This window comes from Bombina bombina, chromosome 6 (genome assembly GCF_027579735.1).
Source record: "Bombina bombina isolate aBomBom1 chromosome 6, aBomBom1.pri, whole genome shotgun sequence".
NCBI lineage: Eukaryota > Metazoa > Chordata > Amphibia > Anura > Bombinatoridae > Bombina > Bombina bombina.
The window spans coordinates 478,030,196-478,053,863 of NC_069504.1; the positions used below are offsets into that span (position 1 = coordinate 478,030,196).

Below are 23,668 nucleotides of genomic sequence, written 5' to 3' on the forward strand. Positions count from 1 at the left end.
TTAAAAGTGTCTTAAAATTGCATACTCTATCTGAATCATGTAAATTTAATTTAGATTTTCCTATCCCTTTTAATACTGTAACTAAAATTGGAAACTTATACAAAGAAATACTTATTCAGATAATAAAAATACAAATTTATAATATATACAGAAATATAAACATGGATTGTGAGATATGTCTTACATGATATACAGAGTTGAAAAATTGCACTAGAAAAATCGAATCTAAACTGACCTAAGATTTTGAGCCAAACAAAGGCCTAGGAAACAGTTTTTAAAGTGTCAGTAAACCTAAAAAATAAAAAAATAATGTTATATAATTCTGCACATAGTGCAGAATTATATAACATTATTTTAGTGCTATAGTTATTAAACCTTTTTTTCCCTTTGAAAATATACCCGTTTTACAGACCCGCTCTCTGCTGAGCAGGTCTGTTTTTTTTTTACACAGCGCATCGGGCCAGCTGTATAGTCACAGACCGGCCCGACCGCGCCATAACATTAAGTGCAGCTCGCTCCTGCTCTGTCTGACAGCAGGAGCGAGCTGCACTTAATGTTATGGCGCGGTCGGGCCGGGCTGTGACTATACAGCTGGCCCAATGCGCTGTTTAAAAAAAAACAGACCCGCTCAGCAGAGAGCGGGTCTGTAAAACGGGTATATTTTAAAAAAATTCAAAGGGAAAAAAAGGTTTAATAACTATAGCACTAAAATTAATGTTATATAATGCTGCACTATGTACAGAATTATATAACATTATTTTTTAGGTTTACTGTCCCTTTAAGTTTCTTTCTAATTGCACTGTGAGTCCACGGATCATCTTATTACTATTGGGAATATCACTCCTACCCAGCAGGAGGCAGCAAAGTGCACCACAGCAAAGCTGTTAAATATCACCTCCCTTCCCAACCCCAGTCATTCTCTCTGCCTACGTTAAGAGCAAGGACGTGGTAAAGTTAAGGTGTTTGGAAGAAGATTTTTCAATCAAGATTTTATTATTTTTCAGCAGTGCAAGCTTGTTCTGCTTTGTTCTGGGGTGTAGCCGTAGCCCATGTCAGTCTCTTCAGTAGAGCAGTGGTGGCTTTTAAGCAATGGAAACTTTTGGGGTACAATCCTCACTGCGCCTCCCATGTATTTAATGGTGTCCTAACATTGAAAGCCTGAGTAAGAGTACTCAGTCTTTGTTTTTCTTCCACAGGTCCATGTGAGGGATCGAGCCTCTCAAACCTAGTGAGCTGCCTTGCTGCCTGACAGATTTCTGGAGGTAAGTGCTGACTTTATTTTTCTGGGAACATATGCAGGAAAATGTGGCACTTTATTACCATTATGGGACACTAGCCATTCTCCTATACAATGAAGGGATAATATAAAAGAAAGGCAGTAATGGCAGGCACTGGGGACGAGGAGATAGAGGCTCTTATATTGTGTGGTTTTCACTTCTACTTTCTTGTCTTTAGAATACATTTTGCAGACCGGGAGGTTAATTTTAATACGCCCACGATGGGCGGGGCTAGCTGAGGCGGCAATTTGCTGTTGCGCGCCTTTTCTCCTTCACTTCCTCTGATTTGGAGGGGTGTTAGCGTTATTATAGCGTTATTTGTGTACCGGACTGCTTTTCATTGTGCTACGAGTCGAGTCCGGACTTATTCTAACTGGGATATACTATCCGGTGTCAGCAGGGCAGGTAGGCACCTCAGCAAAGCTAAGCTGAGGTGTAGAGGTTGTCTGGAGTGTTTGTGACAGGTTATCTATTTTCTTAATGCAAAAATAAAAAAAGTTATGTTTAAAATTTAAAGAGACAGTAACATTTTTGTGTATATTAATTTCTATCTAAACTATGTTTATTTAATTATATTTCTTTCATGTAATTAGCAAGAGTCCATGAGCTAGTGACTTATGGGATATACATTCCTACCAGGAGGGGCAAAGTTTCCCAAACCTCAAAATGCCTATAAATACACCCCTCACCACACCCACAAATCAGTTTTACAAACTTTGCCTCCCATGGAGGTGGTGAAGTAAGTTTGTGCTAGATTCTACGTTGATATGCGCTTCGCAGCAGGCTGGAGCCCGGTTTTCCTCTCAGTGTGCAGTGAATGTCAGAGGGATGTGAAGAGAGTATTGCCTATTTGAATGCAGTGATCTCCTTCTACGGGGTCTATTTCATAGGTTCTCTGTTATCGGTCGTAGAGATTCATCTCTTACCTCCCTTTTCAGATCGACGATATACTCTTATATATACCATTACCTCTACTGATTCTCGTTTCAGTACTGGTTTGGCTTTCTACTACATGTAGATGAGTGTCCTGGGGTAAGTAAGTCTTATTTTTGTGACACTCTAAGCTATGGTTGGGCACTTTTATATAAAGTTCTAAATATATGTGTTTAAACATTTATTTGCCTTGATTCAGGATGTTCAATATTCCTTATTTCAGACAGTCAGTTTCATTATTTGGGATAATGCATATGAATAATCAATTTTTCTTACCTTAAAAATGTGACTTTTTTTCCTGTGGGCTGTTAGGCTCGCGGGGGCTGAAAATGCTTCTTTTTATTGCGTCATTTTTGGCGCTGACTTTTTTGGCGCAAAAAAATTTCTTTGTCATTTCCGGCGTCATACTTGTCGCCGGAAGTTGCGTCATTTTTTTGACGTTTTTTGCGCCAAAAATGTCGGTGTCACCGGATGTGGCGTCATTTTTGGCGCTCAAAGCATTTAGGCGCCAAATAATGTGGGCGTCTTTTTTGGCGCCAAAAAATATGGGCGTCATTATTGTCTCCACATTATTTAAGTCTCATTGTTTATTTGCTTCTGGTTGCTAGAAGCTTGTTCATTGGCATTTTTTCCCATTCCTGAAACTGTCATTTAAAGAATTTGATCAATTTTGCTTTATATGTTGTTTTTTTCTATTACATATTGCAAGATGTCTCAGATTGACCCTGAATCAGAAGATACTTCTGGAAAATTGCTGCCTGATGCTGGATCTACCAAAGTTAAGTGTATTTGTTGTAAACTTGTGGTAACTGTTCCTCCGGCTGTTGTTTGTAATGAATGTCATGACAAACTTGTTAATGCAGATAATATTTCCTTTAGTAATGTTCCATTACCTGTTGCTGTTCCATCAACATCTAATATTCAGGGTGTTCCTGTTAACATAAGAGATTTTGTTTCTAAATCTATTAAGAAGGCTATGTCTGTTATTCCTCCTTCCAGTAAACGTAAAAAGTCTTTTAAAACTTCTCATTTTTCAGATGAGTTTTTAAATGAACATCATCATTCTGATTCTGTTTCTGATAATGATTTTTCTGGTTCAGAGGATTCTGTTTCAGAGGTTGATACTGATAAATCTTCATATTTATTCAAAATGGAATTTATTCGTTCTTTACTTAAAGAAGTCTTAATTGCATTAGAAATAGAGGAATCTGGTCCTCTTGATACTAAATCTAAACGTTTGAATACGGTTTTTAAACCGCCTGTAGTTATTACGGAGGTTTTTCCCGTCCCTGATGCTATTTCTGAAGTAATTTCCAGGGAATGGAATAATTTGGGTAATTCATTTACTCCTTCTAAACGGTTTAAGCAATTATATCCTGTGCCATCTGACAGATTAGAGTTTTGAGACAAAATCCCTAAGGTTGATGGGGCTATCTCTACTCTTGCTAAACATACTACTATTCCTACGGCAGATAGTACTTCCTTTAAGGATCCTTTAGATAGGAAAATTGAATCTTTTCTAAGAAAAGCTTACTTATGTTCAGGTAATCTTCTTAGACCTGCTATATCTTTGGCGGATGTTGCTGCAGCCTCAACTTTCTGGTTGGAAGCTTTAGCACAACAAGTAACAGATCATAATACTCATAGCATTGTTAATCTTCTTCAACATGCTAATAACTTTATTTATGATGCCATCTTTGATATCATTAGGGTTGATGTCAGGTATATGTCTTTAGCTATTTTAGCTAGAAGAGCTTTATGGCTTAAAACTTGGAATGCTGATATGTCTTATAAGTCAACTTTGCTTTCCCTTTCTTTCCAGGGTAATACATTGTTTGGTTCACAGTTGGATTCTATTATTTCAACTGTTACTGGGGGGAAGGGAACTTTTTTACCACAGGATAAAAAATCTAAAGGTAAATTTAGGTCTGCTAATCGTTTTTGTTCCTTTCGTCACAATAAGGAACAAAAACCTGATCCTTCCCCTACAGGAGCGGTATCAGTTTGGAAACCATCTCCAGTCTGGAATATATCCAAGCCTTTTAGAAAGCCAAAGTCAGCTCCCAAGTCCACATGAAGGTGCGGCCCTCATTCCAGCCCAGCTGGTAGGGGGCAGATTACGATTTTTCAAAGAAATTTGGATCAATTCGATTCACAATCTTTGGATTCAGAATATTGTTTCACAAGGGTACAGAATAGGCTTCAAGATAAGGCCTCCTGCAAGAAGATTTTTTCTTTCCCGTGTCCCAATAAATCCAGTGAATGCTCAAGCATTTCTGAAATGTGTTTCAGATCTAGAGTTGGCTGGAGTAATTGTGCCAGTTCCAGTTTTGGAACAGGGGCTGGGGTTTTACTCAAATCTCTTCATTGTACCAAAGAAGGAGAATTCCTTCAGACCAGTTCTGGTTTTAAAAATATTGAATCGTTATGTAAGGATACCAACATTCAAAATGGTAACTATAAGGACTATTCTGCCTTTTGTTCAGCAAGGGCATTATATGTCCACAATAGATTTACAAGATGCATATCTGCATATTCCGATTCATCCAGATCACTATCAGTTTCTGAGATTCTCTTTTCTAGACAAGCATTACCAGTTTGTGGCTCTGCCGTTTGGCCTAGCAACAGCTCCAAGGATTTTTACAAAGGTTCTCGGTGCCCTTCTATCTGTAATCAGAGAACAGGGTATTGTGGTATTTCCTTATTTGGACGATATCTTGGTACTTGCTCAGTCTAAACATTTAGCAGAATCTCATACGAATCGACTTGTGTCGTTTCTTCGAGAACATGGTTGGAGGATCAATTTACCAAAGAGTTCGTTGATTCCTCAGACAAGGGTAACCTTTTTAGGTTTTCAGATAGATTCAGTGTCCATGACTCTGTCGCTGACAGACAAGAGACGTCTGAAATTAGTTTCAGCCTGTCGAAACCTTCAGTCTCAATCATTCCCTTCGGTAGCCTTATGCATGGAAATTCTAGGTCTTATGACTGCTGCATCGGACGCGATCCCCTTTGCTCGTTTTCACATGCGACCTCTTCAGCTCTGTATGCTGAACCAGTGGTGCAGGGATTATACAAAGATATCACAATTAATATCTTTAAAACCGATTGTACGACACTCTCTGACGTGGTGGACAGACCACCATCGTTTAGTTCAGGGGGCTTCTTTTGTTCTCCCGACCTGGACTGTGATCTCAACAGATGCAAGTCTGACAGGTTGGGGAGCTGTATGGGGGTCTCTGACAGCACAAGGGGTTTGGGAATCTCAGGAGGCGAGATTACCAATCAACATTTTGGAACTCCGTGCGATTTTCAGAACTCTTCAGTCGTGGCCTCTTCTAAAGAGAGAATCATTCATTTGTTTTCAGACGGACAATGTCACAACCGTGGCATATGTCAATCATCAAGGAGGGACTCACAGTCCTCTGGCTATGAAAGAAGTATCTCAAATACTTGTATGGGCGGAATCCAGCTCCTGTCTAATTTCTGCGGTTCATATCCCAGGTATAGACAATTGGGAAGCGGATTATCTCAGCCGCCAAACATTACATCCGGGCGAATGGTCTCTTCACCCAGAGGTATTTCGTCAGATTGTCCAAATGTGGGGACTTCCAGAAATAGATCTGATGGCTTCTCATCTAAACAAGAAGCTTCCCAGGTATCTGTCCAGATCCAGGGATCCTCAGGCGGAAGCAGTGGATGCATTGTCACTTCCTTGGAAGTATCATCCTGCCTATATCTTTCCGCCTCTAGTTCTTCTTCCAAGAGTGATTTCCAAGATTCTAAAGGAGCATTCGTTTGTTCTGCTGGTGGCTCCAGCATGGCCTCACAGGTGTTGGTATGCGGATCTTGTCCGGATGGCTACTTGCCAACTGTGGACTCTTCCGTTAAGGCCAGACCTTCTATCACAAGGTCCTTTTTTCCATCAGGATCTCAAATCCTTAAATTTGAAGGTATGGAGATTGAACGCTTGATTCTCAGTCATAGAGGTTTCTCTGACTCCGTAATTAATACTATGTTACAGGCTCGTGAATCTGTATCTAGAAAGATATATTATCGAGTCTGGAAGACTTACATTTCTTGGTGTTCTTCTCATCATTTTTCTTGGCATTCTTTTAGAATTCCTAGAATTTTACAGTTTCTTCAGGATGGTTTGGATAAAGGTTTGTCTGCAAGTTCCTTGAAAAGACAAATCTCTGCTCTTTCTGTTCTTTTTCACAGAAAGATTGCTAATCTTCCTGATGTTCATTGTTTTGTTCAGGCTCTGGTTCGTATAAAACCTGTCATTAAGTCAATTTCTCCTCCTTGGAGTTTGAATTTGGTTCTGGGGGCTCTTCAAGCTCCTCCGTTTGAACCTATGCATTCGCTGGATATTAAATTACTTTCTTGGAAAGTTTTGTTTCTTTTGGCCATCTCTTCTGCTAGAAGAGTTTCTGAATTATCTGCTCTTTCTTGTGAGTCTCCTTTTCTGATTTTTCATCAGGATAAGGCGGTGTTGCGAACTTCATTTAAATTTTTACCTAAGGTTGTGAATTCTAACAACATTAGTAGAGAAATTGTGGTTCCTTCATTGTGTCCTAATCCTAAGAACTCTAAGGAAAGATCGTTGCATTCTTTGGATGTAGTTAGAGCTTTGAAATATTATGTTGAAGCTACTAAAGATTTCCGAAAGACTTCTAGTCTATTTGTTCTCTTTTCTGGTTCTAGGAAAGGTCAGAAGGCTTCTGCCATTTCTTTGGCATCTTGGTTAAAGTCTTTGATTCATCATGCTTATGTGGAGTCGGGTAGAACTCCGCCTCAAAGGATTACAGCTCATTCGACTAGGTCAGTCTCTACTTCCTGGGCATTTAGGAATGAAGGTTCGGTTGATCAGATTTACAAAGCAGCAACTTGGTCTTCTTTGTATACTTTTACTAAATTCTATCATTTTGATGTGTTTTCTTCTTCTGAAGCAGTCTTTGGTAGAAAAGTACTTCAGGCAGCTGTTTCAGTTTGATTCTTCTGCTTATAATTTCAGTTTTTTTCATTATATGATTTAAACTTTGTTTTGGGGTGTGGATTATTTTTCAGCGGAATTGGCTGTCTTTATTTTATCCCTCCCTCTCTAGTGACTCTTGCGTGGAAGATTCACATCTTGGGTATTCATTATCCCATACGTCACTAGCTCATGGACTCTTGCTAATTACATGAAAGAAAACATAATTTATGTAAGAACTTACCTAATAAATTAATTTCTTTCATATTAGCAAGAGTCCATGAGGCCCACCCTTTTTTGAGGTGGTTATGATTTTTTTGTATAAAGCACAATTATTCCAATTCCTTATTTTTTATGCTTTCACACTTTTTTCTTATCACCCCACTTCTTGGCTATTCGTTAAACTGATTTGTGGGTGTGGTGAGGGGTGTATTTATAGGCATTTTGAGGTTTGGGAAATTTTGCCCCTCCTGGTAGGAATGTATATCCCATACGTCACTAGCTCATGGACTCTTGCTAATATGAAAGAAATGAATTTATCAGGTAAGTTCTTACATAAATTATGTTTTTGTTCCATTGTGAGATAAGATATGCCGCAGCTTTCTCCTCAAGTGTCCAAAATGTTATCGTCCACACATACAGTGCCCTGCGCCTCTCAAGCTCCTCTTGGAGTTAAGTTGCAAGACATCGCTGCCCTCATGTCATCTGCGGTATCTGATGCGTTGTCTGCTTTTCCCATGCTGCAGGGAAAGCGCAAGAGGAAATATAAAGAATCATTGAGTAAGGTTTGTGACACAGTCTTCGCTATTCCAAGAGTTCCCTCCCAGAAGTCTGAGGAGGAAGATACTTCGGTAGCATCTGAGGGTGAAATCTCAGACTCAGACAGTGTAATTCCTTCTTCTGATGCTGAAGTTGTATAATTCAGCTTCAGCCCTTACCAGCGCAGCCCCCACCCTACCTGTCTTCACTCATTAACAAATATACTCCAGCCCACCCCCTAAGATCCAACAATGAACTGCTCCTTGCATCTTCTACCATCACCTCCTCCCATGCTAGGCTACAGGACTTCTCTTGCGCGGCACCAACCATCTGGAATGCACTTCCTAGAGCTGTCAGACTCTCCCCTAACCTTTCCTCCTTTAAACGCTCCATAAAGACCTTTCTGTTCATGGAGGCCTATCTCCAAATCAGTAACAAATGAATTCCACTTGCCTAATTGCTGCCCTCATCTAACTCCACACTAACATCATCCTCACCTTTGCAGTCCCCACCTCCTGTTTCTCACCCTTCTACCCATCTAGATTGTAAGTTCCCACGGGAACAGGGCCCTCAATTCCCCCTGTATTTGTTTGTTAAACTTTTGTCTGGTGTCTTTTATATTGTAATGTACTGTACTTTTATCTCTGTACCCATGGACAGTGCTGCGGAATCTGTTGGCGCTTTATAAATAAAGATTAATAATAATAATTCAGGTTTAAGCTAGAACACCTCCGTTTGTTACTTAAAGAGGTTTTGGCTACCTTGGACGCCGCCGACACTGCGGTCGTAGTCAATCCTAATAAGTCTAGCAAGCTAAACAAGTATTTGTATGTACCTTCCATGGTGGAGGTTTTCCCTGTACCAGATAGGGCTACAGAGATTATTGCTAAGGAATGGGAGAGACCGGGTATTCCCTTTTCTCCATCCCCTATCTTTATAAAGATGTTTTCTATTGCCAACTCTATCAAGGAGTCTTGGCAGATGGTCCCCAAGGTGGAAGGGGCAATTTCCACCTCAACTAAGAGAACCACTATTCCCATAGAGGATAGTTGTTCCTTTAAAGGGACAGTATACACTCATTTTCATATAACTGCATGTAATAGACACTACTATAAAGAATAAGATGCACAGATACTGATATAAAAATCCAGTATAAAATGGTTTAAAAACGTACTTAGAAGCTTTCAGTTTAGCTCTGTTGAAAAGGCAGTTGGAAAGCCCACTGTAAGTGGGAAATAAGACACTCCCCCCTCCCCCTTCTTTTGCATATGAAAAGACCCTTTACACAAACAGGAGAAAGCTGGAGAAGGTAGCTGACGGTATTAAAATAAAACTTTGGGGCTTGGTTAGGAGTCTGAAAATCAGAGCAATGTTCTTTAAAAATAAGCAATATTATACATTTAAAAAAAACAAAAAACTTTATGGGCTTTATAAATAGATCATCTGCAAAACATTTATGCAAAGAAAAAATGAGTGTATAATGGCCCTTTAAGGATCCTATGGATAAGAAGTTGGAGGGATTGCTCAAAAAGATGTATGTCCACCAGGGGTTGCAATGGCCACCTGCGGTGTGTATTGCTTACGTCACTAGCGCAGCAGCGTACTGGTTTGATGCATTGTCTGATTCTATTCAGACAGACACTCCCCTTGACGAGATCCAGGATAGGATCAAGGCCCTTAAGTTGGCCAATTCCTTTATTACGGATGCTTCCCTACAGGTTATTAAGCTAGGAGCAAAGATTTCTGGGTTTGCCGTTCTGGCCCGCAGAGCCTTATGGTTGAAATCCTGGTCTGCGGACATGTCGTCTAAGCTTTTGTCGATTCCCTACAAGGGTAAGACCTTGTTTGGGCCGGGCCTGGCTGAAATTATTTCCGACATTACGGGAGGAAAGGGTCATTTCCTCCCTCAGGATAAGAGGAATAAGCAGAAGGGACGTCAGAGTAATTTTCGTTCCTTTTGAAACTTCAAGGGTAAGCCTTCCTCTCCCTCTACAAAGCAGGAACGGTCTAAGCCTTCCTGGAGGTCCAACCAGTCATGGAACAAGGGAAAGCAATCTAAGAAGCCTGCTACTGACTCAATGTCCGCATGAAGGGTCTGCCCTCGAACCGGGACCGGATCTTGTGGGGGGCATACTTTCCTTCTTTGCTCAGGCATGGATTTGGGATGTTCAGCATCCCTGGGTGGTCGGCATTGTGTCCCAGGGATACAAACTAGAGTTCAAGAACTTTCCTTCCAGGGGCAGGTTTCTGTTCTCAAGATTATCTGTAGACCAGATAAAAAGAGAGGCATTTTTACACTGTGTTCGAGACCTTTACGACCTGTGAGTGATCGTTCCTGTTCCAATGCAGGAACAGGGTCAGGGTTTTTACTCCAATCTGTTCGTGGTCTCCAAAATAGAGGGAACTTTCAGACCAATTCTAGACCTCAAAAGTGTAAACAAGTTCCTCAGAGTACCATCCTTCAAGATGGAAACTATTCGTTCCATTCTTCCCTTGGTTCAAGAGGGTCATTTCATGACAACAGTAGATTTAAAGGATGCGTACCTGCATGTTCCCATACACAGGGATCATCACAAGTTTCTGAGGTTACCATTCCTAGACAAACACTCAGTTTGTGGCTCTTCCATTCGGCCTTTCCACAGCTCCCAGAATTATTTCAAAAGTCCTGGGATCCCTGTTGGCGGGGCATTGCAGTGGCACCTTATCTGGACGACATTCTGGTTCAGGCGCCATCCTTTTAACAAGCGAACTCCCACATGGAGATGTTGTTATCCTTCCTGCGCTCTCACGGATGGAAGGTGAATCTGGGAAAGAGTTCCTTAATTCCAGCTACAAGGGTTGTGTTCTTGGGAACCATAATAGATTCCCTATTGATGGAAAATTTTTCTGAAGATCTTAGATTCTTGTCGGGCACTTCAGTCATCTCCTCGGCTGTCAGTGGCTCAATGTATGGAGGTAATCGGTCTGATGGTAGATGCCATGGACATCATTCAGTTTGCCCATTTCCACCTCAGACCTCTGCAGTTATGCATGCCCAGGCAGTGGAACGGGGATTATGCGGATCTGTCTCCGCGATTAAATCTGGATCAGGAGACGAGAGATTCTCTTCTTTGGTGGTTGTCTCAGGATCAGCTCTCCCAGGGAACCTGCTTCCACAGGCCCACCAGGGTGATTGTGACAATGGACGCCAGCCTGCTGGGATGGGGAGCAGTCTGGGGCTCTCTAAAGGCTCAGGGGACATGGACTCAGGAAGAGTCTGTTCTCCCCATAAATATTCTAGAGCTGAGGGCAATCTTCAATGCTCTTCTGGCCTGGTCTCAGTTAACTTCAGCCTGTTTTATCAGGTTCCAGTCAGACAACATAACTTCAGTGGCTTACATCAACCATCAGGGAGGAACTCGGAGTTCCTTGGCCATGACAGAGGTAGTCAAGATTATTTAATGGGCAGAGACCCACAACTGCTGTCTATCTGCGATCCACATTCCAGGAATGGACAATTGGGAAGCTGATTTTCTGAGCAGACAGACTTTTCCCCGGGGGGAGTGGAAACTCCACCTGGAAGTGTTCTCCAGCTTGATTCTCAAATGGGGGCACTGGGGGGGGCAGCCGGAACTGGATCTCATGGCATCTTGTCAGAATACCAAGCTCCCGAGGTACGGGTCGAGGTATCCGCAGGGTGTACTGATAGATGCTCTAGCAGTCCCTAGCATACCTATTTCCTCCGTTCGCTCTCCTTCCTCGGGTCATTGCTCGAATCAAACAGGAGAGGTCGTCTGTGATCCTCATTGCACCAGCATGGCCTCACAGTATCGTATATGCAGACCTAGTGGAGATGTCACCTCTTCACACACAGGAAGATTTACTACAAGATATGGCGTAAATATCTGTATTGGTGTGAATCCAAAGGCTACTCTTGGCGTAGAGTTCGGATTCCTAGAATTCTGTCTTTTCTCCAAGAGGGTTTGGAGAAGGGTTTATCAGCAAATTCTTTGAAAGGTCAAATATCGGCCTTATCTATTTTGTTACATAAACGTCTGGGAGATGTACCAGACGTGCAATCTTTCTATCAGTCCTTGGTCAGAATCAGGCCTGTGTTCAAACCTGTTACTCCTCCTTGGAGTCTTAACCTTGTTCTTAAAGTTCTTCAGCAGGCTCCATTTGAGCCTATGCATTCCTTAGATATTTAAATGTTATCTTGGAAGGTTTAGTTTCTTGTTGCTATTTCATCTGCTCGTAGAGTCTCAGAGCTCTCAGCGTTGCAGTATGAGTCTCCTTACCTTATTTTCCATTTGGATAAGGTAGTTTTGCGTACTAAGTTAGGGTTTATCCCTGAGGTGGTTTCGGATAGGAACATTAATCAGGAGATGATTGTTCCCTCTTTATGTCATAACCTATCTTCTCATAAGGAACATCTGTTGCACAACCTAGAAGTGGTGCGTGCGATAAAATTCTTTTTACAGGCGACTAAGGATTTTCACCAGTCTTCTGCTCTGTTTGTGGTTTTCTCTGGGAAACGTAAGGGGCAGAAAGCTGTGGCTGAGGAGTATCATTTGCTTGGCCTATGAAACTGTTGAACAGCAGCCTCCTGAAAGGGTCACGGCTCATTTTATGATGGCTGTTTTCCTCTTCCTGGGCATTCAAAAATGAAGCTTCTTTGGAACAGATTGGCAAGGCTGCAACTTGCTCCTCTCTTCACACTTTTTAAAAATGTTATAAATTTGATACTTTTGCTTCGGCTGAGGCTTCTTTTGGGAGAAAGTTTCTTCAAGCAGTGGTGCCTTCTGTTTATGTTCCTGTCTTGTCCTTCCCTTATCATCTGTGTCCTCTAGCTTGGGTATTGATTCCCAATAGTAATTAGATGATCCGTAGACTCACCCTGTCATTAGAAAGAAAACAAAATGTATGCTTACCTGATAAATGTATTTCTTTCTTTCATGTAATTAGCAAGAGTCCATGAGCTAGTGACGTATGGGATATACATTCCTACCAGGAGGGGCAAAGTTTCCCAAACCTTAAAATGCCTATAAATACACCCCTCACCACACCCACAATTCAGTTTTACAAACTTTGCCTCCTATGGAGGTGGTGAAGTAAGTTTGTGCTAGATTCTACTTTGATATGCGCTCCGCACAGTGGCGTCACTAGGGGGGGGCGGGGGGGGCGGGCCGCACCCGGGTGACACCCACCAGGGGGTGACACCAAAAAAAAAAAAAAAAAATTTTTTTTTTTTTTTTTTTTTTTTTTTAAATTTTATTGAAATTCAAAGAAATACAATGTTGAGATGAACAGATTTTTTTTTTATTAGAGGGGCTGGCATTTATGAACATTGGTGGGACTGGGGAAGATGTAGACACACAATTTTTTTGCCCCTTGAGCCAGTGCTGCAATTTCAACAAATAGTTTTCCCGGCTGCTTTTGCTTGTTTGTACTTTGCTTCTCCCCTGCCCAATTTCGCTATGAATGTTGTGGGCATGCCGTGGGGCTTGCAAAGTTGCGCTGCTAGCCTAAACCTGCCTGCCTATCTGTGCTCACTGCTCAGTGACATGTGGAGCAGTGGAGTCACTCACTGCTGTGCTGTCTCTCTAAACGGGAACTGGCAAATCATGAGGAGATGCCTGGCACCTGACCGCATGACTGTTTGACACTGTCTTTAAAGTGAAGGAGCCACGTATGATGCCCACCAGACCACTACGGTTACGGTACACTAAGTGCACACTGAACAGGTAGGAGGGTGGGCGGGGGTCTGGGGGTGGGCAGAGTGCAGAGGTGATTGGCCATAAGAAGCGGTAGGCACGCGGCCCGGGGCTGTGCACTGACAGACTTGGAACAGAGTCAGAGAGCAGAATTTTCATTGTTTGCACCTAAAACTTTTCTTTAGTGATTTATTTTAGAGTGCTCTGTTTATCTTTCATTTGATGCTCTGCTGAGCCAGGGAGCAGCTCTAGGCATGAGCTTTATAATTAATGCAGTGCAGTTTACATATTTTGTATGTGTGTGTCTGAGTTTTTGTGTGTGTATCTGAGTGTGTTTCCGAGTGTTTGTGTGTGCATCTGAGTATGTTTTAAGTATGTCTGAGTGTTTGTATGTGTGTTTGCCTGTGTTTTTGTGTGTGTCTGCTTTCTGGGGGGGGGGGGGGTGACACCATAACTTACCGCACCGGGTGACACCAACCCTAGTGACGCCACTGGCTCCGCAGCAGGTTGGAGCCCGGTTTTCCTCTCAGCGTGCAGTGAATGTCAGAGGGATGTGAGGAGAGTATTGCCTATTTGAATGCAATGATCTCCTTCTACGGGGTCTATTTCATAGGTTCTCTGTTATCGGTCGTAGAGATTCATCTCTTACCTCCCTTTTCAGATCGACGATATACTCTTATATATATATATATATACCATTACCTCTGCTGATTTTCGTTTCAGTACTGGTTTGGCTTTCTACAACATGTAGACGAGTGTCCTGGGGTAAGTAAGCAAGCTTATTTTCTGTGACACTCTAAGCTATGGTTAGGCACTTTTTTTATAAAGTTCTAAATATATGTATTCAAACATTTATTTGCCTTGACTCAGGATGTTCAACATTCCTTATTTCAGACAGTCAGTTTCATATTTGGGATAATGCATTTGAATCAATCATTTTTTCTTACCTTAAAAAATTTGACTTTTTCCCTGTGGGCTGTTAGGCTCGCGGGGGCTGAAAATGCTTCATTTTATTGCGTCATTCTTGGCGCGGACTTTTTTGGCGCAAACATTTTTTTTTTTTCTGTTTCCGGCGTCATACGTGTCGCCGGAAGTTGCGTCATTTTTTGACGTTTTTTTGCGTCAAAAGTGTCGGCGTTCCGGATGTGGCGTCATTTTTGGCGCCAAAAGCATTTAGGCGCCAAATAATGTGGGCGTCTTATTTGGCGCTAAAAAATATGGGCGTCATTTTTGTCTCCACATTATTTAAGTCTCATTATTTATTGCTTCTGGTTGCTAGAAGCTTGTTCACTGGCATTTTTTTCCCATTCCTGAAACTGTCATTTAAGGAATTTGATCAATTTTGCTTTATATGTTGTTTTTTCTATTACATATTGCAAGATGTTCCACGTTGCAACTGAGTCAGAAGATACTTCAGGAAATTCGCTTCCCGGTGTTGGAGCTACCAAGCTAAGTGTATCTGCTATAAACTTTTGGTATCTGTTTCTCCAGCTGTTGTTTGTATTGCATGTCATGACAAACTTATTAATGCAGATAAAATTTCCTTTAGTACTGTTACATTACCTGTTGCTGTTCCGTCAACATCTAATTTTCAGAGTGTTCCTGATAACATAAGAGATTTTATTTTTAAATCCATTAAGAAGGCTATGTCTGTTATTTCTCCTTCTAGTATACATAAAAGTCTTTTAAAACTTCTCTTTTTTCAGATGAATTTTTAAATGAACATCATCATTCTGATACTGATAATGGTTCTTCTGGTTCAGAGGTTTCTGTCTCAGAGGTTGATGCTGATAAATCTTTGTATTTGTTCAAGATGGAATTTATTCGTTCTTTACTTAAAGAAGTATTAATTGCATTAGAAATAGAGGATTCTGGTCCTCTTGATACTAAATCTAAACGTTTAAATAAGGTTTTTAAATCTCCTGTAGTTATTCCAGAAGTGTTTTCTCTCCCTGATGCTATTTCAGAAGTAATTTCCAGGGAATGGAATAATTTGGGTAATTCATTTACTCCTTCTAAAACGTTTAAGCAATTATATCCTGTGCCATCTGACAGATTAGAGTTTTTTGGGACAAAATCCCTAAGGTTAATGGGGCTGTTTCTACTCCTGCTAAACGTACTATACGGCAGATAGTACTTCATTTAAGGATCCTTTAGATAGGAAAATTGAATCCTTTCTAAGAAAAGCTTACTTATGTTCAGGTAATCTTCTTAGACCTGCTATATTTTTAGCGGATGTTGTTGCAGCTTCAACTTTTTGGTTAGAAGCTTTAGTGCAACAAGTAACAGATCATAATTTTATAGCATTATTATTATTCTATAACATGCTAATAATTTTATTTGTGATACCATCTTTTGATATCATTAGAGTTGATGTCAGGTATATGTCTCTAGCTATTTTAGCTAGAAAAGCTTTATGGCTTAAAACTTGGAATGCTGATATGTCTTCTAAGTCAACTTTGCTTTCCCTTTCTTTCCAGGGTAATAAATTATTCGGTTCTCAGTTGGATTCTATTATCTCAACTGTTACTGGAGGGAAGGGAACTTTTTTACCAAAGGATAAAAAATCTAAGGTAAATTTAGGTCTAATAATCGTTTTTCGTTCCTTTCCTCACAACAAGGAACAAAAGCCTGATCCTTCATCCTCAGGAGCGGTATCAGTTTGGAAACCATTTCCAGTTTGGAATATATCCAAGCCTTATAGAAACCTAAAGCCAGCTCTTAAGTACCCATGAATTTGCGGCCCTCATTCCAGCTCAGCTGGTATGGGGCAGATTACGTTTTCTTCAAAGAAATTTGGATCAATTCCGTTCACAATCTCTGGTTTCAGAACATTGTTTCAGAAAGGTACAGAATTGGCTTCAAGTTAAGGCCTCCTGCAAAGAGATTTTTTTCTTTCCCGTGTCCCAGTAAACACAGCAAAGGCTCAGCATTTCTGAAATGTGTTTCAGATCTAGAGTTGGCTGGAGTAATTATGCCAGTTCCAGTTCTGGAACAGGGGCTAGGGTTTTATTCTATCTCTTCATTGTACCAAAGAAGTTCAATTCCTTCAGACCAGTTCCGGATCTATCAATATTGAATCGTTATGTAAGGATACCAACATTCAAGATGGTAACTGTAGGACTATCCTGCCTTTTGTTTAGCAAGGGCATTATATGTCTACAATAGATTTACAGGATGCATATCTGCATATTCCGATTCATCCAGATCACTTTTAGTTTCTGAGATTCTCTTTTTAGACAAGCATTACCAGTTTTGTGGCTCTACCGTTTGGCCTAGCATCAGCTACAAGAATTTTTTCAAAGGTTCTCAGTGCCCTTCTGTCTGTAATCAGAAAACAGGGTTTTGGTGTTTCCTTATTTGGACGATATCTTGGTACTTGCTCAGTCTTCACATTTTCGCAGAATCTCATACGAATCGACTTGTGTTGTTTCTTCAAGATCATGGTTGGAGGATCAATTTACCAAAAAGTTCATTGATTCCTCAGACAAGGGTAACCTTTTTAGGTTTCCAGATAGATTCAGTGTCTATGACTCTGTCCTTGTCAGATAAGAGAAGTTTAACATTGATATCAGCTTGTCAAAACCTTCAGTCACAATCATTCCCTTTGGTAGCCTTATGCATGGAAATTTTAGGTCTTAGGACTGCCGCATCGGATGCGATCTCCTTTGCTCGTTTTCACATGCGACCTCTTCAGCTCTGTATGCTGAACCAATGGTGCAGGGATTACACAAAGATATCTCAATTAATATCTTTAAACCGATTATACGACACTCTCTGACGTGGTGGACAGATCACCATCGTTTAGTTTAGGGGGCTTCTTTGTTCTTCCGACCTGGACTATAATCTCAACAGATGCAAGTATTACAGGTTGGGGAGTTGTGTGGGGTCTCTGACGGCACAAGGGGTTTGGGAATCTCAGGAGGTGAGATTACCGATCAATATTTGGAACTCGGTGCAATTTTCAGAGCTCTTCAGTCTTGGCCTCTTCTGAAGAGAGAGTTGTTCATTTGTTTTCAGATAGACAATGTCACAACTGTGGCATACATCAATCATCAAGGAGGGACTCACAGTCCTCTGGCTATGAAAGAAGTATCTTGAATTTTGGTTTGGGCGGAATCCAGCTCCTGTCTAATCTCTGCGGTTCATATCCCAGGTATAGACAATTGGGAAGCGGATTATCTCAGTCGCCAAACGTTGCATCCGGGCGAATGGTCTCTTCACCCAGAGGTATTTCTTCAGATTGTTCAAATGTGGGAACTCCCAGAAATAGATCTGATGGCTTCTCATCTAAACAAGAAACTTCCCTGGTATCTGTCCAGATCCCGGGATCCTCGGGCGGAGGCAGTGGATGCATTATCACTTCCTTGGAAGTATCATCCTGCCTATATCTTTCCGCCTCTAGTTCTTCTTCCAAAAGTATTTTCCAAGATTCTACAGGAATGCTCGTTTGTCCTGCTGGTAGCTCCAGCATGGCCTCACAGGTTTTGGTATGCGGATCTTGTCCGGATGGCCTCTTGCCAGCTGTGGACTCTTCCGTTAAGACCAGACTTTCTGTCGCAAGGTCCTTTCTTCCATCAGGATCTCAAATCCTTAAATTTTAAGGTATGGAGTTTGAACGCTTGATTCTTGGTCAAAGAGGTTCTCTGACTCTGTGATTAATACTATGTGACAGGCTCGTAAATCTGTATCTAGAGAGATATATTATAGAGTCTGGAAGACTTATATTTCTTAGTGTCTTTCTCTTCATTTTTCTTGGCATTCTTTTTGAATACCGAGAATTTTACAGTTTCTTCAGGATGGTTTAGATAACGGTTTGTCCGCAAGTTCCTTGAATGGACAAATCTCTGCTCTTTCTGTTCTTTTTCACAGAAAGTTTGCTAATCTTCCTGATATTCATTGTTTTGTACAAGCTTTGGTTCGTATAAAACCTGTCTTTAAGTCAATTTCTCCTCCTTGGAGTTTGAATTTGGTTCTGGGGGCTCTTCAAGCTCCTCCTTTTGAACCCATGTATTCTTTGGTCATTAAATTACTTTCTTGGAAAGTTTTGTTTCTTTTGGCCATCTCTTCTACCAGAAGAGTCTCTGAATTATCTGCTCTTTCTTGTGAGTCTCCTTTTCTGATTTTTCATCAGGATAAGGCGGTGCTGCAAACTTCTTTTGAATTTTTTACCTAAGGTTGTGAATTCTAACAACATTAGTAGAGAAATTGTGGTTCCTTCATTGTGTCCTAATCCTATGAATTCTAAGGAGAAATCATTGCATTCTTTGGATGCTGTTAGAGCTTTGTATTATTTGTCATCTTTTCCGGTTCTAGAAAAGGCCAGAAAGCTTCTGCCATTTCTTTGGCATCTTGGTTGAAATCTTTATTTCATCATGCCTATGTCGAGTCGGGTAAAATTCCGCCTCGAAGGATTACAGCTCATTCTACTAGGTCAGTTTCTACTTCCTGGGCGTTTAGGAATGAAGCTTCGGTTGATCAGATTTGCAAAGCAGCAACTTGGTCCTCTTTGCATACTTTTACTAAATTCTACCATTTTGATGTATTTTCTTCTTCTGAAGCAGTTTTTGGTAGAAAAGTACTTCAGGCAGTGGTTTCAGTTTGAATCTTCTGTTTATGTTTTACATTAAACTTAATTTTGGGTGTGGATTATTTTCAGCAGGAATTGGCTGTCTTTATTTTTTCCCTCCCTCTCTAGTGACTCTTGCGTGGAAAGATCCACATCTTGGGTAGTCATTATCCCATACGTCACTAGCTCATGGACTCTTGCTAATTACATGAAAGAAAACATAATTTATGTAAGAACTTACCTGATAAATTCATTTCTTTCATATTAGCAAGAGTCCATGAGGCCCGCCCTTTTTTGTGGTGGTTATGATTTTTTTGTATAAAGCACAATTATTCCAATTCCTTATTTTATATGCTTTCGCACTTTTTTCTTATCACCCCACTTCTTGGCTATTCGTTAAACTGAATTGTGGGTGTGGTGAGGGGTGTATTTATAGGCATTTTAAGGTTTGGGAAACTTTGCCCCTCCTGGTAGGAATGTATATCCCATACGTCACTAGCTCATGGACTCTTGCTAATATGAAAGAAATGAATTTATCAGGTAAGTTCTTACATAAATTATGTTTTCTTGACACAGTGAGTCCACGGCCAGCCCTGTTTCTTAAGACAGGTTTTTGCCATATATAAACCTCTGCACCTTGTTACTTCCTTTCTCTCCTTTACTTAGGTCGAATGACCGGGGTTGGAGGGAAGAGAGATGATATTTAACAGCTTTGCTGTGGTGCTCTTTGCTGCCTTCTACTGGGCAGGAGTGATATTCCCAATAGTAATTAGATGATCCATGGACTCACTGTGTCAAGAAGGAAATACATTTATCAGGTAAGCATAAATTTAGTTTTTTGCCTTTTAAAAGGTAATAAAATCTCAAACAAAAGTTTAACAAACTCTGGATTCTCTTAGGCAGTTCAAACTATTAAAAGCTAATCACTTTGAAAAAAAAAAATTGTGTGGCTGTGTTATGCATAGCTTGTATAATTAAACATTTTGTATTACAATCTTAAAAGAAAAGTTTTTTTACATCCATTTTTAATGGGATAGTCTAGTCAAAATTAAACTTTCATGATTCCAATAGGGCATGCAATTTTAAACAACTTTCCAATTTACTTTTATCATCAAATTTACTTTGCTCTCTTGGTATTCTTTGTGGAAAGCTAAACCTAGATAGGCTCATATGCTAATTTCTAAGCCGATGAACTGCCTCTAATCTCAGTACATTTTGACTGTTTTTCATAGTTAGAAAGTGCTAGTTCATGTGTGTCCTATAAATAACATTGTGCTCACTCCCGTGGAGTTATTTATGAGTCAGCACTGATTGGCTAAAATACATGTCTGTCAAAAGAGCTGAGATAAGGGGGCAGGCTGCAGAGGCGTATAAACAAGGTAATCACAGATGTAAAAAGTATATTAATATAACAGTGTTGGTTATGCAAAACTGGGGAATGGGTAATAAAGGGATTATCTATCTTTTTAAACAAAGATTCTGGTGTAGATTGTCCATTTTAAATTCTCTTGAGTGTTCATATTGCATTACATAGTCTACTGTAGTAGAAACAATGTGTTCTGACAGTTATTTTTGGTAAAAGCAGGCATCTCCTCTGACATTTATGCTTTTCTTTCATCTTCTCTTTTAGTACACATGGCAGAAGAGTGATAAGAGATAGGTGGCATGATGCCCCCAGTTAAGCTGAAATGGCTGGAGCATTTGAACAGCTCCTGGATCATGGAGGACAGCGAGTCCATTGCCACGAGGGAAGGGGTCTCCCTCCTGTATACCAAGCTCATCAGCAACAAAGAGGTGGTCCCCCTCCCCCAGCAAGTTCTGTGCCTCAAAGGTCCCCAGTTGCCAGACTTTGAGCGTGAGTCTTTGTCCTGCGATGAACAGGATCACTACCTGGATGCTCTGCTTAACAGCCAGCTGGCTCTGGCAAAGGTGGTGTGTTCAGACTCACCTTTTGCAGGTGCTCTGAGAAAAAGGCTGTTGGTTCTCCAGAGGATTTTCTATGCCCTTTCCAACAAGTATCATGACAAAGGCAAAGTGAAACAGCAGCAGCAGTCTCCAGAGAACAGTTCTGGATCAGCAGACACTTTATCTATTAGTGAACGTCCACGTTCAAGCACAGATGCACTTATAGAGATGGGTGTGAGGACTGGCCTGAGCCTTCTTTTTGCCCTGCTGAGACAAAGTTGGATGATGCCAACCATGGGGCCTGGCCTGAGCCTCTGCAATGACGTAATCCGAACAGCAATTGATGTGGTGAACTCTCTCCCCCCCCTTTCCCTTGCCAATGAAAGCAAAATCCCACCAATGGGCCTAGACTGTCTGGCGCAGGTCACAACTTTTTTGAAAGGAGTGACTGTTCCCAATTCTGGTGCAGACACACTCGGTCGCCAATTAGCCTCTGAGCTTCTTCTTGGATTGGCCTCTCAGCGTGGTTCTCTCCGTTACTTGCTAGAGTGGATTGAGATGGCACTAGCAGCATCTGCTTTTGTGAGTGAGACAGACAAAAGCAAAACTCAGATGGTGCAGGAGGGAATGATAAGCTGTGACTGCTTCATGAGCATACTTCATCATATGAGAAGATCTCTGGTAAGCTTGATCATGAGTTAACTATATTGTTAAAGGGATAGGTCAAAATTTAAATGTGCATGAATGCATTTCAATGTGAAATAGAAGCATTTTTACAATATACTTTTGATAAGCAAAAATGCTTCTAGTAAAATGTTTTACTGTTTTTCTGTGGGAGCCCGTGCACCAGTATTCAAACACAACACCTTCTCAGAGAGTTTGGAGGAGCTTGTATGACACAAATTACGTCTTCACAGAAACAATACAGATCATCTTCAGCTCTCGGAGCTTGAATACTGGTGTACCGGCCCTCACAGGATATGTGTGTATGCTGCAGAAAACAGTAATAACTTTTAGTCTAAGTATTTTTACAAAAATGCTTCTGTTTTAAAGTGGAGGAATTTACAGGAAGGCCGAATAAATTAAATTTAATCCGGGAGAGCTATAAAGATGAGAAATACGAATAGTATGTAGGAGCAAAATAGATATAGAGAGAGGATGGCTGTGAAATAAATTTAGAAAGTGTAATGTCAAATAGGGAAACGCTGGAACTAAAGCAATAGGAGAGGGGCAGGAAGTAAAATAGAAATATTTTATTAGCTTACATAAAGAGAGGGAGATGACCCAAATTGGACGAAAAACTCAGGAGAAGAAAAATAAAAAAATGACAGTGTGCCAACGAAAAAGAAGCATAAAAGGAAAAATACATTTAGGGCTAGATTACGAGTATAGCGCTATTTATTGCTCCTGCTAGTGCATTAACTCTGCTAGACGGAGCCTTTTTGTGCACGCCGGTTAGCGTGCATATTACAAGTTGAAATTAAAAACCTGACGTGTGCAAAAAGACAAAGTTTGAATATTGCAACCATGTTAACGTATTCCCACATAGACTTCAACGGAGCGTGAAAAATAGATAAAAAAAAACACCCTTGTGTGCAAACCTGATTTGTGTTTTCTCAAGTGTGCTAACCCAACATGAAATATGAATATTTCACATTACCCTTATGTACAGAACATTGGAATGTGAAATATTTACATTAAATGCATAGTTAAACACTTTATTAAACATGAATATTGTTTTTATCATGTTTTCAGCTACTTGACTGCAAAGGGCTCCAATGCACTTGTGTGTGTGTGTGTGTGTGTGTGTATGTATATATATGTGTGTATGTATATATATATATATATATGTGTGTGTGTATATGTATGTGTATATAGTTTTAAGATAACAACTAATTGCACTACTCATATATCTGTGACCCGCTCAATTTAAATCCCCTGATTATTAAGTATTTATCAGGAAAAATTGTGCTCGGGGGGGAAAAAGAAAGCATGAATTGTTTTTGGAAAAAATAAAAAATGTTAGACCGTTGGCCCACACTTGTTTCCCTGTTTCCAGCACCAGAGCATAAGGTCTATTATATCCTAACCATTTTAATAGTGATAGTAACAGCCGCAAAATAGGGTTCCCTAAAGCCTCCTAAACAACTTAAACAATTCTATACTATTACAATGTTACAAAATAAGATCAATACATTGATATACTAAGTGATTACTTTATTGCTACAAGAGATAACACAGACATTTATTGCAAATTACTAAACGTGGGCCCACTTTAGATTAGCGGTATACCGGAAAAAAAATTCAGCAGACTGAGAAAAGAGTTCCTTAAAGGGTATTGATGTTTAAAGTCCCATACAGCTTGTCTGATAATTTATGGACCACATTTACGTTACTTTGTTGCAATCTTCAGTGGGAGATTATGGCAAGGTATTATAACACTCACGGGTATTTAACACTCACGGGTATTTATATTCCAACAGTCACAGCTTTAGTTATATTGTAGGTGTATGCAGAAAACTGAGTCATTATCACTTGTCTCAAACGCTCAACTTGT

The 23,668-nt window shown here is 40.5% G+C and overlaps 1 protein-coding gene across 7 annotated transcripts in view; it reads left to right on the plus strand.

Moving 5' to 3' along the window:
- Positions 1-23,668, plus strand: part of HERC1 (HECT and RLD domain containing E3 ubiquitin protein ligase family member 1) — a 683,410-nt gene that overhangs the window by 61,265 nt on the left and 598,477 nt on the right. For all 7 annotated transcript variants that reach the window (XM_053717285.1, XM_053717288.1, XM_053717289.1 and 4 more), the window contains exon 3: positions 20,837-21,792. In XM_053717285.1, the coding sequence (XP_053573260.1) occupies positions 20,872-21,792 (921 nt within the window). In that variant the 5' untranslated portion in view covers positions 20,837-20,871. The remainder of the gene's footprint in view (positions 1-20,836; positions 21,793-23,668) is intronic.